Genomic DNA, 19530 nt, shown 5'->3' with positions numbered 1-19530 from the left:
TTAGATTCTTTATACAGGTTGAAATACTAAGTAATATTCTTAAAATAGAAACACACAAAGTAGGACTGTATCATGACACCTAACTTAACATTAGTTTGAACATATATTAGCTGTTTTATAGCATTTAAGATAAAAATATTTCCACGCAGGTTTTCCCCTAAAAAGATTTTATTAGTGATTGGTATTAGATGGATTGTTGGTTTGAAAGAAAAAACAGGCTTTATCTGTACATTCATAGATAGAAATGACAAATAGTCTTATACTTGACATGTTAGTGCAATTAGCTGAATAAGATATAAATGCTAGTAATTACGCTTGTGAAATTGGAGGACAGTATCAAGGTTAATATCGATCTGTGTAGTTAGAGAAGCTACAGAACAAGTTGAGACCCTTTTTTCCTTTGCAATTTAGATCAAAACTTCACCTTTTTCAGGTGCTTAAAAATTTTAATTTCTGTCAAATTTGTTATAGTTCACAAAATCATTAAATTCATCTAAAGCTTTTAATTTGTGTTTTTTCTGGCACCTCCATTGAGCTTTAAATGCTTGCAGATCTGCAACAAAGTATGGATTTTTGTTGAATGCCCTAGAAGTGACAGATTACTAAAAATACCTCTAAGCCAGCTCACATTTCAAGAGCAGCATAACCGAAGGAGTCTAGTGAGCTTATTGGGCTGCAGTGTTTTGCTGCTTGCTGGATTGATTAAAATAGGCAGCTCCCTGACCTGGCACAATTATACCTCTTCATGTATACAGCATGAATCTCTACAAAGAACTGTTTATGTACTCTGGAGGAGAGTTGTGGGGTGGTTAGAAGGATGCTTAAAGAATGTTAGAGAATAGGCTATATGCTAGTGTGTAGAAATCTAGTGCTTTTTATTATTTAATTAAAGTGGTATTATATACAATGTTTATACCTAAATTGTTGAGAGACAATAATCAGGTTTTTATCATCTCAAAGATGGTGCTTTGTGTCAGTTAGGATACTTTTCTCTTATGTTAGTGTGTTTGAAAAAAACCCAAAACTTTACAGACAAGGGAGCTTTGGTGAAATACAGTACATGTGGTGCTACACTTGCTAACACATGCAGAGACAAATAGGATTGACCCTCTTAGCCCCATTTCAGTTAGTCTTAACATGTCACTAACATGTGGGTGTGCAATATTTTTGGACAGAGAAAAGCATGCAACTATCATACTTAAAATGTGTTGCAGAATGTTGTCTTTTACAGACAACTTTTTCCATTTACGTGTGGTTCTAGTCAGTTGATACTACCTTGCATGCCACTGGGATGAGTGATTAGATTTGCCATTAAAGTTGTATTTCCATGCAGTTGGCAAGTTTGGAGAATAAAACTAACCTTGAGTTTTCTCTGAGAAACATTTGCTATGCTTTTTGCCTTCTTAAAGAGACAGTACTTACATCATAGTCTTATCCTTAATTTAAATTCAGCAAGAGAAGGAAGAACAACATCAGCTGGCAGTCACTGCCTTCCTAAAAAATTCAAGGAAGGAACATCAGCGTATTCTTGCACGTCGTCAAACTATAGAGGAAAGAAAAGAGCGCCTTGAAAGTTTAAACATTCAGCGTGAAAAAGAAGAACTGGAACAACGTGAAGCAGAATTACAAAAAGTCCGGAAAGCTGAAGAAGAAAGACTGCGCCAGGAGGCAAAGGAAAGAGAGAAGGAGCGTATCCTGCAAGAGCATGAGCAAATCAAAAAGAAGACTGTTCGTGAGCGCTTGGAGCAGATTAAGAAGACTGAACTGGGAGCCAAAGCATTTAAAGACATTGATATTGAGGTAGACAACTTATTGAGGTTTTGAGTTATTTTTTATGCTTTTGATGTTACATTACTAGGCTGCCTGAATTTCATGTTCTTTACTAGTTTTATATTGTAACTGGTCTTATAAACAGCCTCTCTGAAAAATGAGACAGTTTGACACTTAAGTATTTCATTTGCTCAACAGTGTAAGTAAACCTTAATTCTGAGTTTGGATAGGACCTTTTTCACCTGGAGGAATTAAGTGCAGCTGTTTGGTTCCTCTTTCCCCACCTTGTTGCTTGAACAGTATCTGAAACACAATATAGACCTGCAGGTCCAAATTTGTACTACCTGGACTGTGTCTCAATTGAAAATCAAGATACAAATACTTTAGAGAGTTTTTTTAAAAATAAAGTACAAGTTACCCAGAAGAGATGAAAAGACAGTGAGAATGTTTGTTTCTGAAGCAAATTAGCTTAAAAGTTAAGGGGAGAACTGCAGAGAAGCTTAAATAAATAAACAAACCACATTTGTAACAGAAAAAAAATGTGTGCTTTATTTTGTATTGATAACTTTACTTGGTTGTAGGATCTTGAAGAATTGGATCCTGACTTCATTATGGCTAAACAAGTTGAACAGCTTGAAAAAGAAAAGAAGGAACTTCAAGAACGCCTGAAGAACCAGGAGAAAAAGGTACAAAGTAGGAGGGGTACAAAACCACGTCTATACGATGTCTTAGTTAGTGATTGTGAACTCCTGTGTTGATGATACACATATATATACACACACATATATATAATATTGGTGTTGAAAATGTTATTGTATGAAACTAAAAAAAGATGAATGTGTTAAAAACCAACTAGTATCAGTACACAAATCTGTTCTAATTAATAGAGTTGATTTGAAAATGGACCCTTAAGCTGTGTGTGAACTGAGTCTTAGTTGGCAAGACTTGTAATTGGAAAATGTTCAGAGAAGATTAAATGCTCACAGAAGGTGAGGCCATTACAGAGAAGCTAAATTTAATTAGTTGTAATAGTCCTCACTGAAACAGAGGAAGTTCCACTGCTAGAGCCCTTTTAAGATGGCAGAATAGGATCTCCCTGAAACTTGAGTGACTATAACAGTGTGAGGAACATGTTGTTGTAGTAAATAGAAATATATAACCTGGGCAAGGTGAAACTCACCGAGGGCTTCTGACAGTATTGAAGAACGAAACAGAGGTTATATGATACAGTTGGTAATTCAGTTCACTTGAAACTGGCTTGATGCTAGAAAGTGGCAAGTTACTTAAAAGATCCTTACTGGAACTGTTTTAAGCTGCAGGCTTGTAAGCCTGATACTTATACTGGGAAAAGTAGCAGAAGACTAAACAGTAGAATTAGTAGTCACCTGGGTAAATGTGATCTACCTGGAAAGCTCAGCACAGCTTCTATAAAAGAATTGTAAGCCAAGGCTTCCTCTTGGAGTTCTCTGAAGCTGTCAGAACAAACATATGAGTAAGGGTGGTCTGGTTGGTGTAACTAAGTTGGATTTTCCAAAAAGCTTTTTACAGAGTTCTTCGCCAAAGAAAACTTAGCAGCTGTGGGATAAAAGGAACAGTCTTTGAATGAAGTTCAATTTACAGATATAAAATACTTTGTGTAGGGAAAGCAGAAAAAAACCCCATCTCCCAATCTTTAGCTTTACATATTAAATGATGGGCTCCAAACTTTTTAGTCAGCAATGAGAAATTGGTGGTTCTGCATCTTGAGCACTGTGTGCGGTTCTAGTCTCTTTATCTCGAATAGAACATGGTTGAACTGGAAGTTTGAGAGGAGGCCAACAAGAATTATCAATGATGTGGCTTGGCTTTTGTGTAAGAAATACCTATGTAAATTAGTACCTCTATGTCTGAAAGACTTCTGGAGAGAGGATGTGGTAGCAGTCTATAACAGTGTACCTGTTGTAACAGCTGACGATGGGGAGCAGTTCTTTCACTGACTGCAAGGAATAGTGAACTAGGAAGCATCAAATGAAGCTAGTAGGAGCCATATCCAGAACTCTTTGTAGGTAGAAGATGGGTCTTCATGCTGTGAGCCATAGACACACAGGATTTCTTTCCAAAGTACATTGTTGTATATGAAAAGCTTCTTTGAGTTGAAAAGGACAAGAAGAGAAATCCACCAATGCCTACTAAATACAAAAAAACTTCAACATGGGAAATGCTGGGAGCTGAAAATTGGTGATGCTGAGAGAGTATTGTATATAAGTCTGCCTCTATTCTTGCATCCTTGCCTAGGAGTGCACTTAGTTGCCAGTGGTAGTGGCAGGTTCTTGGCTAGGTGGATCTTTGATGTGGTCCAGTGTGGTTGTTTTTATGTAACAGTAATTATATATCAGATGTATTAGAGAAGTCTCCAGATACTGGGGTTTTCTTTGGGGGATGCTGAAGATTGAGTCTTCCAGATTTGGTCTTTGCATTATGACATGCTAAAGGTACATTATCTTTATTTAGATTGACTATTTTGAAAGAGCAAAGCGCTTAGAAGAAATTCCTTTAATAAAGACTGCATATGAGGAGCAAAGAGTGCATGATATGGAACTGTGGGAGCAACAGGAAGAAGAAAGGGTAAGAACTTTTTGTTCATATGATAAAATCCATTAGCGATGAATGAAAAATAGTGGGTTTTGCACTGTCTTTTTTTCCCCAGCTCAATCCAAGGGAAGAAAGGAAAAAGTTGATATGAAATGAAGTGTTAGCTTCACAATTTCATTGTGCTAGTGGACAGCAGTATCTTCTGTTTAGGATCTGAAAGAGGAAAAGATAATTTCTCTTTCTAGTGGCTGAAGTAGATTGAATGCAAATATATAGTAAGATTTTACTTTGTAATACTTTTAATATTATCTATTTTTAGATCACCACTTTGCAGTTGGAGCGCGAGAAAGCTCTTGAGCATAAGAACAGACTCTCAAGGATGTTGGAGGATAGAGATTTATTTGAAGCCAGGCTCAAAGCATCACGACGAACAGTTTATGAGGTACACGAGATATGGTATTGTAATAAAATACTCCCCTTAAGTAAGGAACTAAACTTGTGACCCAGTGATTCTTCATGAAAACTAGAAACAAATTAGTATCTAGATTGGTTCAGAATTATGGAATTGTTTATTTTCTGTTTTGACTAAAAAAAAATGAAGCAAAGTATTCTTGCACCTTTTCCTAGATAGTATCACTTAGACTTTTTGACAACTTCTGGAATAGCTTATATGGAAAATAAAAGATAGGTAAATTACTTATTTCAGTGCAGCTGTTAGTAAGAGATCATTGGGTAACATATGAGCAGCCAGCTGTATCTGTATAAGTACTTGGATTTACTGTGGTGATGGAATAATACTGAAATAATACTGAAGCGGAGAAATAGACAGAAATACTTTTCTATTTTTTTTAATCTTTTTGTTTGAATCTGGAAATTATTTTGATAGTCCAAGTATTTGGAACTTGAAGTTATGCTTTTTATGTTTGCAAAATTTAATAACAAATTTAGACCACAAAGGCAGGGAAGGAACTGTGCCTTTGTTTCTTGCTCTGCATTTTAAAAATTCTACATTTGCTGAGGCTGTTTATAGCTTTGATTATTTGGCTATGTTGCAGTAAGAACTGGTTTAAAAAAAGAAGCCAAAGAGTTATTATGTTAAAATAAGTAACTGCATATTATTCTTTGCAACAATATAGGTTAATTTTAAGTAATGTATGTAGGTATAGGTAAATTATTATTCAGGTAATTACTTTCCTGAAAAAGCAGATGAAGGACTAAAATTGTGCATGGTGACTGTCTTCTAAGTAGGAGTATATTCCCTTATGCAAAATTTCTTGCAGAAGAGGTTGAAATGGCAAACAGGTAGTTGTTTTTCAGCGGAGCAAAGTTAATATGTTGGTTTGTGTTTCTGTGCAGCTTTATTTAGCAATTTGTGTAACTGTCTAACTCCTAAACTTTACAGTTCTGGTGTTTTCATGTGTATTTGTATTTCAGGATAAACTGAAGCAGTTCCAGGAACGGTTAGCAGAAGAGAGGCGTATTCGTTTGGAGGAACGCAAGAAACAACGCAAAGAAGAGAGGCGCATTACTTACTACAGAGAAAAGGAGGAAGAAGAACAAAGATTACGAGAAGAACAGCTGCTTAAAGGTATAATCAAGAACGTGATTATTTTATCCTTTGCGTCCTTGACCCAGTCCAGGTGTGTACACAGCTAACTTCTGGTTCCACTGTTTCACGATATTGGAGGAAGTCTTTTAACTTTCAGTCAGTGGCAAAGACTGTGTTCGTTGCTATTAGACACTGTATCTTTACATTTTACCTAATGCACCTTCTGAATGTTTACCTGTGCAGCATAGAGATGAAAGTAAAGCTTTATAGGAGGAAGGGAAAATGAAAGCAGATGAATGCTTCCTGCCCTCCCCTTCTCCCAGACATAAATAAAGGAGGAGATAAAGTAAGAGAGGCTAATGACTAAAATCAAAGACTCAATTTTTTGTTTAGTTTGAGTTCTGTCCTCTTTTGTGTGCATATCTTGAAGAGAGTAGAAAAGGAACATTGGTGTCAGATCAAGAACTCAAGAATTGTAAGTCACTCACACACGTTTCTTTGTGAATTGCTTTGTCTGGTAGCCTGTTTCAAGGCTTGAGAAGAGAAGAGATGATAGGCATCCTGTAAGGTAAATTTCTGTCCTGCTTGTCTCTTGGTGGATGAAGATTTTATGTATCAGAGTTCATAATCATGCAATATTTAAAACCCAACCAAACAAAAAACAAGCAGTCTTGAATATCAAATTTCTGACACCACTAGCTGATTTTTTTTTTTTTTTTGTTTGACCTTTTCTAAGGAAGGGATTCTCTACTATGCTTGAGGTAGTTACTGATACTTTAGCTGGCACATTTGTGGTCTGTACATGGAATTAATGTACAGGTATTAGAACATTTTGTTTCCTTTCTTGCTAGCTGTTGTTCAAGATGTCACATTAATGGATGTATCAGGGTTCCTTTTCCTATTGCTTTTGAGTTAGGATACTTCCAGAAAACAGGTTCTATGGTTAGTTAAACGCATCCTGTGAAATGCTTGGATTTTTTTTTTTCTGTTTTTCGCAAGGAGTCAAAGGGGAGTGACTGTATTTTGTAACCCTTTTGTAGATACAGCAAAGTAACAATTTATATTGGTAATACATTCTGTGTATGTTTGCAACTCTGTAGAGCGTGAGGAAAAGGAACGCATTGAGCGTGAGAAACGTGAGCAGGAACAGCGTGAATACCAGGAACGTGTCAAAAAACTAGAAGAACTGGAGAAGAAAAAACGTCAAAGAGAAATGGAGATAGAAGAAAGAGAGCGTCGTCGAGAAGAAGAAAGGAGAGGTCTGGATGACCCATTTTCAAGAAAGGTAGGTAATACCTGCAAGTTTGTTTTCTTTTTGACTGCTGCTTCTTCTGTAGGTTATTTGGAAGAAGATGATAGCATTGCAGAATCACAGGTTAAAAATTTTTTTTAAGTTGTAGCGTAAGTGGCTACTTTAATAGTTAAGTTATTCTCACTTAGTTTCACTTCACTATCAGCATTCTGGAATCTGTAGTTTAGTAATAAAGTGAAAACTAAGATCTCCAAGCTGTTTAAAAACTAAACAAATAAAGACTAAAAAGAATATTGAATAAAATTTTCTTTAACACAAAAGAAGGAAAGCTATATTGGAAGCAAGTATAGTGACTCATGCCAAAGCAAGGAATTAAGAGTAGATATTGAAGGAAAATCCCAGACTAAACATAAAAGCATAGTTTTATATTTTATAAGAAATACACAATTAGATAAAACATAAAAACAAGAGGTGTGTGCAACTTCCCATTTACAAATATAAGTATTAGGGAAAATCATTATCCCAATCCAACAGGGAATAAAGTAAAAGTTATTTGCAAATAAATGTTTAATGATTTAAAAGAATGTAACCAAGTACCACAAACTTTCTACGTTCCACTTTTTCAGAACTTATCAATAAGGGAACTAGTTTTAAATTTCATCCGCCATAGCCATTGTCTTTGTTTAATGCATTCTTCATTGAGTAACACTATGAAGATAAGTGATCAGAGCTTGTATAAATTGTTTGATAGTCTATCAGGTAAATAATTATCACTTGTATTTTTCACATGAGAGGTACTCCTAGCCATGGGCACTTGATTATATGGAAAAGCTGATTTGGGTTCTGAGAGAGATATCTGTACCACTTGAAAAATACTACTTGCAGTTTTAGGATTCTTTCTTTGCTCACCCTTGTTTGTTGGGGTCATTTCAAAAGTGTTTAAGTAGACAATCATGGAGTAGTGGATATGCAAGATCTTGTGTAACCTGTGTATTCCCCATATTGAAGCGTAGACTTTGACAAATAAAAACACTTTTCAAAGAGCGGTTTAAAACTGGAATACCCTTCTATAAAGAGGTTGTGTGATTATGTGAAACCAGGTATTTCATATGGTTTGCCTAATTTGCTCCTTGTGGTGGAATTAAGGAATAAACAACTGTGTTAGAAATTGTTTAAATGTTTTGTCTTTGTCCAGCAAAGGGGAGAGATGTTTTGCCTTTATTTAAAAAAAAAATAAAAATAAAAATTATTGTTCTGCCCTGCATCTACGCAACCTGTGTGAATCACAAATACCTCACCTGTTCTGTGCATTGAGGTACTCAGAACAAAATGGTCTCTGCTACAGAGGGCTTCCAGTTTATACAGTTACATTTTCTGATCTAATTAGAAAGCACAAAAGCAAATAATTCTTTGAATTCATTCCTACTGTCATTAAGCATCAGGAAAGTGAAACTGTTAGAACCTTTTTTGTGTTAACAGGTGGTAGCTGTGGCTCACTGTAGCTATTGTTCATACACTTCTTCTTAAAATCTTTAGTGTATTTGCATATATCCTACCCTGCTAGTAAAGTATGTGGCACAAAGGAAACCATGTTATTTTTTAAACTGTGCCAGAAACAACGAAGTTCGTCAGTTAAGACCATACTCAAGTTATTCAAACTCCTAATAGTTCAGGATTCTCTACAGTGGAACAAGTGAGTTTTTAATGACATAGTGTGCTCTGAAAGGAGTGAATTATGTGTTGAAAATCTTTGGTTTAAAGTATTCAGAGAGAATGTTCCTTATTTCTTTTGACATACAGGAATCTCGTTGGGGTGATAGGGAGTCTGAAAGCTCCTGGAGAAGAGGTGGCGAGACAGAATCTGAATGGCGACGAGCACCAGTGGAAAGGTAATCATTGTGTTACTAAGCACCAGTTGTATCGAGCTCAAAATACGTAGGCTCCCTTTTTGTTGCTGCTGCTAAAGCTGCACTAACTGAATATCTCATGCCTTTACATCTCTGAAAGTTACCTTCTATTAAAAAATTGCTTTGTAAGGATCACGAGAGAGAGTTTTTATCTTGGAACTGCATTCAGATAACATTCCTGTTTTATTTAGCTTAGATATGTGAAAGCTAGCAGATACCTTCTGCATGTGATAACTTGCTTACTTGGTTTCTTTTTTTAAGTTAAAAATTTCTGTCCCACTCAAACATTGCTGTCAGTTGTATAAACACAGAGTGGGGAAGGATGACAAGCAAATGCAGGGTTCCTGGATGATGAAACTGAGATTTTCCATTTAGAGAACTGACAGTAATATATAAGAATAGTAAAGTCAAAGTTCAGAGTCTTAAACTATTCAAGTCCCAGTGTGAGTCACAGAGCAGAAAATATATGCCGTAAACTAAAACAAAGTTCTGAAAGACTATTGAACAGAGAAGGAAGGATTTCTGAAGGAAGACTATTCTGAAGGTACTTGGCACTTTTTAAAAAAAAAAAACACAACTGCTTGTTCACATCTATGTATTTTAGGAGTTTTGGATATGTTCACTAATCATAATGAAGACTGTTTATACAGTTGTAGAAAATAAGATCTTTAACGTTTGTCCATCCCTGTGCTCTGCGACAGCATGAGCTAACAAAAATATTTCTGATGGTGCACATCTAGTTGTTCTTGAAAGCCTGTGCTGATGGAGATACCACTGCTTGTTCCGATTGGCAGTATGTTTTATTGCTTAATTAGCTTTCCAGGTAGATAGATTTTTATAAATGTCTAACCTTAATTTCCAGTGCAGCAATTTAAATCCATTATAGCTTACTCTGACTCCAGTGGAAGCAAATTAATTTACTCTTTCTCTCTAGTAATTTCTTCTAATGTATTGGAAGAGTATGATTTCTCAATAAACAAAATAGTCTTTCAGTCTTTCTTTAAAAGCTATGTTGCCATTCTTGGTAGTGAGCCACTTTCTCGTGAATTGCAAAATCACAAATTGGATGAAACTCCTGGGTGAAGCCTTTAACTATTAACATATTGCATAAGTGTATAATGCATCTCTTTATATGCTTCAATGTGATACTTTTTTTCAGACGGAATGATACAGGTGGCCCATATTCATTTTTTAATCATTATAGCAGAGAGTTTTTCTGAATAAGTGTTGTGTTAACCATTTCTCATTCAACTTCTATAGCAATTGAGCCAAGTCACTGCTGAGGAGTTAAAATTAGGCATATTTGGGGTTATGTAGCATGTTTGGTGAAACTTTCCTTCTTCTTTTTACTAAAAGGAATATACTGAGGAATACTAAAAGGAAATACTGATAGCAGTCAAAATTAATATCTCTATGGAATTTTAAGTAAAGCAATGTTTTATTTTCTTTTTGCTGAGCTTAGGAAATAACAAAGTAAAAGTGATGATGCTCAGACATAATGGCAGAAGCAAGCTGTACTTCTGCATTCTTCAGTAGCCCCTAGTCTACCTTCAGTTGAATTTTAACCCTAAAGGGAAAATGTGTTGGATACAAAGACAGCAGTGCAAGCCTAACTGAGAGTAAAGTAATTCCAAAATGTGTTTCTGAATTGTGTGATAAAGGCGGTAACATAGAGGACAGAACATCAAATTTAATTTGCAGCATGTATCTGGCTGTAACTACAGCTATTGGATATATGCATTAAAAAGTCCTTATGGATGCTAGTACAAGGAGAGAAGCTATAAAATTTGTCTCACAGATGATTTCTCATTGGAAAGGGCACATTTTTGGCATACACCCTGTATTGGTACACAAGTCCTTACAGTCATGGAGCAGCCAATTGTACTGTGCAGCAACCCCCAGAGTGCTGGATTCCAGGTGATCAGCATGTTGCAGTGTTCTCAGATTTCCATACCATGGTCCCAGTTACAAGAAAAAACGGATTACAGAAAAGCAGAAGAGTCCAGCAAGGGCTGTCTGTCTCTTGGACAGCTAGTGGCTTTATTATGAGTTATAGCTAGACTGTATTTGCTTTGTTCCTTCACTGTGCAAGAAAGGTAGCGTTAAGAAACAAAAGAGGAAAATAAAACTAATTACGTAATAAATTTTATAAGGAAGAGAAGAAAATCAATCCTAATATAAAAAATATTACAAATACTGTGCTTGCAGGAAAAAGAGGTTAACATAGAAGTGCTATGTAGGAGTTAAACTAAAAGCCAGTTATTTAGTAGAAAAAGTCATTTTATGGTCGTACCTCTTGTTCTTTCTCTAGATCACAGAAAATCCATAAAATGCTGTCAGGAATTGGGCACTTGCTCATTGAAACAATGAAATGGCAACTAATGCAGACCTGATATTCACTAAAAGCGGTGGGCAGTGCTGCAGGGTGTCATACTTAGTGCAGCTCATTAGAGTTATTACTGCCACAGATTGCTATCCCAAAGTATCAACAAATGGTTATGCGCTTATGGTCAAGAAATACTAAAAAGCCAAAATGCATAGAAAAGGGGAGTTGACCTTTATTTTATGTCTGTGCTGCTTGTGCCTGAGTTAAGATGAGCAAAAAACCAAAAGTTACAAACCTGTAACAGTGGTAGGCACTGTACCGTGAACTTTGCCAGCAAATTTCTGCTTTAATTGGTAAAGCTGTCTGCATACTTTCAGCTCATGTAGATCTGTGTGTAGGGGTTTTTAGAGGTTAATGAAAAAAGGGCTATATAATAGAAACTGGATTGCATTACTACCAGTGACTGCCATTCAATAATATTCTTAATATTCATGAATCCTTCTGTTTTTACTAATTTATCAGATACTTTTTGACTCTTTATTTCAGTAAACTTTTAAAGTGAGAGTTAGAATTTCTAAGAGGGGAAGGACAAAAGCTGAAATATGAATACTAAAGTTGTCAAATGAGAAAAAAATGTAAAAGAGGCATAATTTCACCTGCAGTAATAGTTTAAAAATCAGAGTAGTAATAGTTTAAACATAGATTTAAAAATCCTAAAACCCTGAAACAATACCTGCGTATGAATGAATTAAGGACTTGTTCGTCTGATGAACTTTATAGCCATTTCTCTACGTCTTTTATGTCAAAATAATCAGATTTTTCAAAGGAGACGATTATCCAATTTGAGTGTAAATGGAAGTTGACAGTCTCCGTGTCTTGTTTTTATCTCACAGCTCAATGGTAATTGCATTCTCCCTTACTCTTCCAAACCCAGGAAGTATGCTGCTCACAGTTCCTCGAAATTCTTGAGATGCAGAGACAGTGTCTTTGTTCTCACCTCTTGGAGTCCTACATCTGTTGTTTTGTAGCAAGTAATTGCTGTTCTTTTGTTTATGTTTTACTAGCATAGCGGATTTCTAAACCTGTGGGGGTTTTTTGTTTTGGTTTGGTTTTGATTCTATTTTTTGAATCTGTGAGATTCAACCCAGTGCAGCTTCTCTTCTCTTGCCAAGAAGCAGGTACCAGTACATCTCTCTGATGTACTATTCCTTGTTTCTTTTTATTGCTGAGGAACTAGTTTAGGAAGGTTAATTTCCTAAAATAAAGAAATTAATCTGGTGACAAAGCCAAAGTTTGTGGTCTAAATGTATGTCTAAAACCCTGTAGACATTAAACTAAATAGTGTGTCCAGAGAAGTGACAACAGTGGAAGGCTCTAACTGTTGTTCAGCAGTGTCTGATCTTTTCAGTGTTAAAAATTCAAACACATTTCAAAGATGAAATGATGACTCAATAGCCCAGGGAAAATTCTCACCGATTCTTTACTTCCCATGTACATCCTAGTAAGGAGAGTCCTCTCTGTGCAAGCACTGATAGCCTGCCAGAGCCTGGCGCACCCTGCTTGGTGTCAGGCAGTAGCAGCGGATCAAGTCATGAGTTTACTACGTTGTCCTGCTGTATCTAGTTGTGGATGCTTGTCAGTGAAAGTATTGCCAATTTTTTGGGCTGGAACTCTGCCAAAGCATATGAAAACAGGGATTGGACTGTAGGGTTGGAATGTGTGTGAAGAAGGGGGATACTTACTTGATGGTTGTGGGTTTTTTAATACTGGTTCTTTGAGACTTAGCTTGAGTTTGTCAAATTAGGCTTGGTGTAGAAGCCAAACCTCTTCTCTGTTGTGTTGCAGCAGATAACCAACAGGGGACTGTAGTTATCCCCTTCAAACTATAGTTTTGAAGGAGATAGTAAACCATTCAGTCTTTACTGAAGCTTTAGGGATGGTGACCTACCACTTTCCCATAGCAATGAAGGCAATTAGAAAGTGCATTTGAAAACTGCAAGCTCTGTACATGTGTTCGCAATCACACATCAAGTGGATGCATTCAGAAATGGCCTTGAGGGGTTTGATATTGTCAGTCTAATATGTAAAGCTTTCCTGGATGTCAGCTTCTACTTTTTGCTCATTCCCTGTGGTTTTTATAGAGATTGGCGTCGAGGAGAAGCGAGAGATGATGAAAGACCTTTCCGACGAGGGGATGATCTGCCCCGACGAGGGGATGATCTGCCCCGACGAGGAGATGATCTGCCGCGACGTGGTGCTGCAGAAGAAAAGGAACGTCCTTCTACGGAATCAACAGAGGACAGGCCGCCTAGGCGTGAAGGGGATGAGGACAGGCCACCTAGGCGTGAAGGAGATGAGGACAGGCCGCCCAGACGTGGATTGGATGAGGACAGGCCGCCCAGGCGTGGTTTGGATGATGATAGAGGGAGCTGGCGGGCTGCAGATGACGACAGGGGTCCCAGGCGTGCTTTGGATGATGACAGGCCACCCAGACGTGCTTTGGATGATGACAGGCCACCTAGACGTGCTTTGGATGACGACAGGCCACCCAGGCGCGGCTTGGACGATGACAGAGGCAGTTGGCGTGCAGCAGATGACGACAGAGGACCCAGGCGTGGGCTGGATGACGACAGGCCGCCCAGACGGGCTTTGGATGATGACAGGCCACCCAGGCGTGGGCTGGATGACGACCGGGGCAGCTGGCGTGCTGCAGATGACGACAGGGGTCCCAGGCGTGGGCTAGATGATGACAGAGGTCCCAGGCGGGGGATGGATGATGACAGAGGTCCCAGGCGCGGGATGGATGATGACAGGATGTCAAGGCGTGATGATGACAGGGGACCATGGCGTAGCACAGATGATGACAGGCTCTCCAGACGAGATGATGACAGGGGTCCGTGGCGTAGCAGTGATGATTCAAGGCCAGGTCCTTGGAGACCGTTTGGTAAACCAGGTAAAATACAATAATATAATAATCTTCCCTCCAAAGCGTGTGTTAATCTAGTAGATAATGGATGTAATGTACTTGGTGCCAGAGATGGGACAATCAACTCTGAAAACGTCTGGATTAATTTGGCTAATGCAGACACTCCTTTACTTAGTATAATTAAACCTTTTGATTTGGTTGAATTTAAAAAAAAAAAATAAAAATGCAGCAGTGTCTGTTGCTTGCCTGGAAGATACCTAAAGGTCACATAGTAATGCTGGTAATTTACCTATGTGCAGAAACAAAATATACAAGTTGAATGCTCTGATGGGAGAGAAACTTTCTGACTAGATTAGCACACCTTGGTCTCTTTCCTTGCCCCCTCTATATGTCTGAAATTAACCTCCTTCGAAGGATTTTGATAACATCATTCAAGTATGTCTGGTTTTTATAAGCCTTTTTTATGTGTACAAAGATACTCCTGTTTTTAGCATTCCTGTTTTCCTTTTGTGTCTACCTTTCTTGAAAATCCTGCTTTGAGCAGGAGCTTGGACTAGATGAACTTCTGAGGTCCCTTACAATCTGAATTATCCTATTCTTGTATAGTTTATTTCTAGTTTTAAGTCTTGTTGATGGTGACTAGAACAACTGTTTCTGATTCTTTTCAGAACTGTTGATGATGTTTAAATGTTAGGTATGATATTGATTTAGACACCAATTCTGTAATCCAGGCCTGTACAAAAGTTACCATAAATCTCAAAACTCACACTCCAATAGCTTTCTCCTTTTTCCTATTTAAAGAAAAAGCAGGCTGCATAATAAAGAACTCCCATTCATAAATAACTGAACGATATTGCAGGATGCACTGTGTAAGTAGATGGTAAACGAAGGTCATATTTTAAAGTAGTGCTTTAAAAAGCAGTAAATTCTTAAATAATTTGCTTGCCTAAAATCTCCTCACTTGCAGATTTTCACAAAGGAATCTCCTGTCTAAGCTCCCCCCTTACTTCCTCCTGCACTTGTTTTTCACAAGACGCTTGAGGAGTCTGTGGTTTCTGCCTGAAAACTGCAGGGTGTAATCAACTCTGCTAAATTGTTCCAGGCAGTCCTGATAGATGAGGTATATATTACTGTCTTTATATTAAGCAGTTTCTACATTGTTTTGTCTATGGCTCCCACTCAATGTGCACACTTTTTACAAGCATCTTGAGTTGGATCCTCAGGGATCAAAACTTGAAGAACCAGTTTCAGTGAGGGAAGTAAAGGATTCTTTGTCTACAGAGAGATCAGAGGTCAGTCACAAATTCCTTTGACTGTGTTTCTTTCTTACAGGGGGATGGAGAGAACGAGAAAAGGCTCGTGAGGACAGCTGGGGGCCTCCCCGAGACTCCAGACCTCCAGGAGACCGTGAATGGGATAGAGACAAAGATCGTGATGAAAATGAGAAAGACCGTGAATTTGACAGAGATAGAGATTTTGATCGAGATGATCGTTTCAGGCGTCCCAGGTTTGTTTAAATACCTCTAGAATGTTTCTGTTTAAGAAAAAGAAAAAAAAAAAAGTGCCCTGCTGATAAAGAAATAATATGATATTGCTGAGTGAAAGGAACAGTGGTTGGTTTGTATGAAATTAAGCACTTCAAGGCAATAAATGGATAGTGGCATTCTGGGGCCTTTTTGGTTTGTTATTTTTAAGGTGACATTAACTGTTACAGAAGGAATCCCAAAATGCTTTACTGCTTTTAATTTTTTTTTTTTTAACCTGTTATCAGGAGAATTTTATGTTAGGCTCCAGAGAAAAAGAAAAGGTTTTGGAAGTATGTCAGTATGTTAAACAGAGACCTACTGGGCCTGGAAATATGTGTGTTGTGATTTATTATTGCTTCTTTCCATAGCAAAGTTAAAATCTTAACACTTAAGTTTTATTTTATGTTTTGAATGGCAAAAGGGATGATGCTGGTTGGAGAAGAGGACCAGCTGAGGAAAATTCTAGCTGGAGAGATTCAAGTCGTCGTGAAGAATGGGACAGAGGTGGTCGTGACATGAGAGATCGACGTACTGATGACAGAGATCCACCCCTCAGAAGAGGACCACCACTCAGATCTGACCGTGAAGAACGTATGTTTATTTTAGTGTTCCTAAAGGCTTACAGTCATTATAGGGCCTTCGTGTTACTTGGACAGTGCTAGGATGTGGTAAAATGGGAATAAGTTACATTTTCAGCCACTTAAACTCCCTTTGCAGAAGCAAAGTAATAGAAAAAAGCTTTAGCATAATTGAGAATTATTCCTTGAATCTTCTTTTAGTTGTATTGTTTTTCTGTCATAGTAGCACTTCACATCTGCAGAAGGATAACATTTTCAGTGTGCAGTTTTCATAGTAGGATTATGTTCAGGGTGAATGAAATTCTTGTACTTAAATTATCAAGATAGACATCCCAGAAAGTAATTTGTGGCTTATTTCTTAGAACCAATAAAATGTGAGGGTAATATTTCCAAACAAGGCCATATGGGTTTCACACTATTAATGGTATTGATTTTGATGAATAACCTATTTTAATTACATACATTAACCTGTTTTAAGTATGTACACTTATTAATCCTTTGCTGTGTTCTAGAACCAGAATAACAGCAAACACATTTAGCCTGAGATACCACGTCTTCCAATTCTGGCATTCTTGCGTTCAGAATCTCATTTGGTCTCTGCCCTGATTGTGGGTGCTCCCCGAACGTGGGTGCTGTCAGGCAGCCGGTCTCGGAGAGCAGACTGGAACAGAACACAGCATGTCACACGGGACTTCAGCTGGCAGAAAGACTGAGGGTTCTCAATGTGGAGGCTTTTTTTTTTTTTTTTTTTTTTTTTTTTTTTTTTAATATATCAAGTAGTTTAGGTGTTTGATTGTCTGGTTTGGTATTTGACACAGCTTTGTTCACACATAGCTGGGGTAGAATTCCTAACATCCTTTTGGTGGAAATGAACAATTCTTCATATAGTAAAGGGTGGTGAATGCTGTTACCAGTGGAGTTGTGTAATCCGGTGCTGTTTATACCTCTGATTTCAGTAAGCTGAAGAGTAATTTGCCATCTTTCAAGGCAGTGAACACCTAAACATTTTCCACAAGTGTTTTTAAGTTAGGATATTTCTGTTTTCGGGGTTTAGTCATTTCTAAGGAGATGCTTTTGTGCTTTTAATTCTGATAATAATATAAGAATATATTTTTACATCATAAAACCACATACATCAATAGAACATTCTTATTGCAGTTATTGTATTTTAAAGATGACACTTGGGTTGCTCACAACAATCCTGAATCTGAAAAGAGACTTGAGTAGTTCCTGTCTGTTACTTCACTGTAGAATTAGACTGTGCATTTGGCTGTCATCATCATCTTGCCTCTTGGCAAGATGGAGAATCAGTAAATCAGACTGTCTGTGCTGGGCATATTTGTTTAAACTCTTGCAGGCTGCTTGGTGGAGCATGACAAAGGTTGTTTTATTGTCCTTCTGTATTTGTAGCAAGCTCATGGCGGCGTGCTGATGATAGGAGAGAAGAACGTGGAGAAGAACGTGAAACAGTTCGGCGATCAGCTCCTGCTCCAGCTGCTCCTCCAGCTTCTGCTCCCCCACCAGCATCAAAAGATCGAGAAAGAGATGGGGAGAAGGAGAAAGGTTCCTGGAAAACAGAAAAGGAGCGTGAGCCCCTTCGCCGTACTAAAAATGAGACAGATGAAGAGGGGTGGACCACTGTACGACGTTAAGTGAAAATCACAGAGTTTAACCAATGTTTTAGCTTTGATTTGATGGAATCCATGGATTATATTTGTGCTTATAAACATTCTGAATTGGAATTCTTTAACAAATGTTTTGAGGTAATGTGAAAGCATGAGCTTGAATTACTTACTCATATAGATTGATCATGCACAAAACTCACAGCAGAAGGTTGGAAATTGAATGCCAGATTTTGAAATTTCAAATGATGCTTATTTCATGGGTCATTTGTTGCTAAAATAAAAAGAAGCAAGCCCAACAGCTGTCTTGAGTAATGCTTCTGTCTTGCACCAAAACAGGCTGACCTTTCTATTTTTAGTCTTTCTTAATTTGGAATGGGGTATTATCATTGCAGAACATGCATTTGAGAACCACTGTGTGAACAGAGGTGAATTATTGAAAAAGCAGAGATAAATCAATTTCCATAATTAGCCAAAAAAAAGAGGGGGGGAAGCCCTCTCTTACATAGGTATCTTTGAGGGCAGGCGGTTTCTGAGAGACGTATTTTATCACTATCTAAATTCAGTAAGTTGTTTAAATTTGAATTAAATACAATAAATATTATGAGCATTAGCTACACTGGGATATTTTCTGTAGATTTACTTGAATACATAACTCCTACGAGGCCATTTTGCAGTCATTGTTCCAGTAATGTATACTGCTGCAGTGTACAACCACAAAACTTCAAGCTTTTACAATTTAAGTGTTTTGGTAAGCATATGGCTATGTATTTTCTGTTGCCAATATCACAACTGCTTTTTCCATTACAGGATAATTCATGCCTTTCAAGGATTTATAAATATTGTCATATTTAAAGTGTGTGGTTTTGGAGAAACTGTTGAATTTTCCACCAATTCTTTGTCTTCAGGGTCAATTCTTTCCCTTTCCAAAAAAGTGATTTGTAGTAATGGCTGTGTTGACTTCAATTTTGGGGTGTGGTAACAACAATTAATTATCTGGTCATAGTGAAGCCAACACAGAACTTGCTGCTGTGTGTTTCTTCAATGATAAATAAACAACTTAAGGAATTAGCTGCTACAGTGTCTTGACTTTTTAGTAATTTCCTGCAATGTAGGTTAATGCAGAACAGCTGTTGAACAACTCTTTTCTGTATGCATACCTGTTTCTGTACCTGCTGAAGGAGAATGTGAGAACACCTGGGACAGTTTCTTCTTGAGTAACCTGGTTTAATTTTAACATGTGTGAACAAAAGTTGTCATACTCCTCTTGTCCTTTTCCTGCCCTCTTCTGAGTTATCCAGGACCAGTAGGTTTCTCAGGAGAAACTTGCTCTCGGAGTCATCTTCTGAGTTTTTGTGCCTTGAGAGCCTGTCATCTCATTGCTTGTTGAGTCACAGAATTCCTTCAGGGCAGTAGTGTTTTCTAAGTCTTTAGTGTTTTTTGTTATGTTTTTTTGTTCATCATACAGTCCTACGAAGGATGGAACTAGAGGATGGCAGGTAT

The 19530-nt window shown here is 37.5% G+C and overlaps 1 protein-coding gene across 1 annotated transcript in view; it reads left to right on the top strand.

The window, feature by feature from the left end:
- The window catches only part of EIF3A (eukaryotic translation initiation factor 3 subunit A), a 35973-nt gene extending 16870 nt beyond the window's left edge, over positions 1–19103 (top strand). The window contains exons 12-22 of the mRNA XM_075026486.1: positions 1453–1800; positions 2352–2456; positions 4261–4374; positions 4661–4783; positions 5776–5929; positions 6991–7175; positions 8943–9031; positions 13517–14328; positions 15634–15808; positions 16249–16418; positions 17816–19103. Of these exons, the coding sequence (XP_074882587.1) occupies positions 1453–1800; positions 2352–2456; positions 4261–4374; positions 4661–4783; positions 5776–5929; positions 6991–7175; positions 8943–9031; positions 13517–14328; positions 15634–15808; positions 16249–16418; positions 17816–18057 (2517 nt within the window). The 3' untranslated portion in view covers positions 18058–19103. The remainder of the gene's footprint in view (positions 1–1452; positions 1801–2351; positions 2457–4260; positions 4375–4660; positions 4784–5775; positions 5930–6990; positions 7176–8942; positions 9032–13516; positions 14329–15633; positions 15809–16248; positions 16419–17815) is intronic.
- The last annotated feature ends 427 nt before the right edge of the window (positions 19104–19530 follow it).

This window comes from Buteo buteo, chromosome 4, assembly GCF_964188355.1.
Source record: "Buteo buteo chromosome 4, bButBut1.hap1.1, whole genome shotgun sequence".
Classification (NCBI taxonomy): Eukaryota; Metazoa; Chordata; class Aves; order Accipitriformes; family Accipitridae; genus Buteo; species Buteo buteo.
This window is presented reverse-complemented; position numbering and strand designations above follow the sequence as displayed.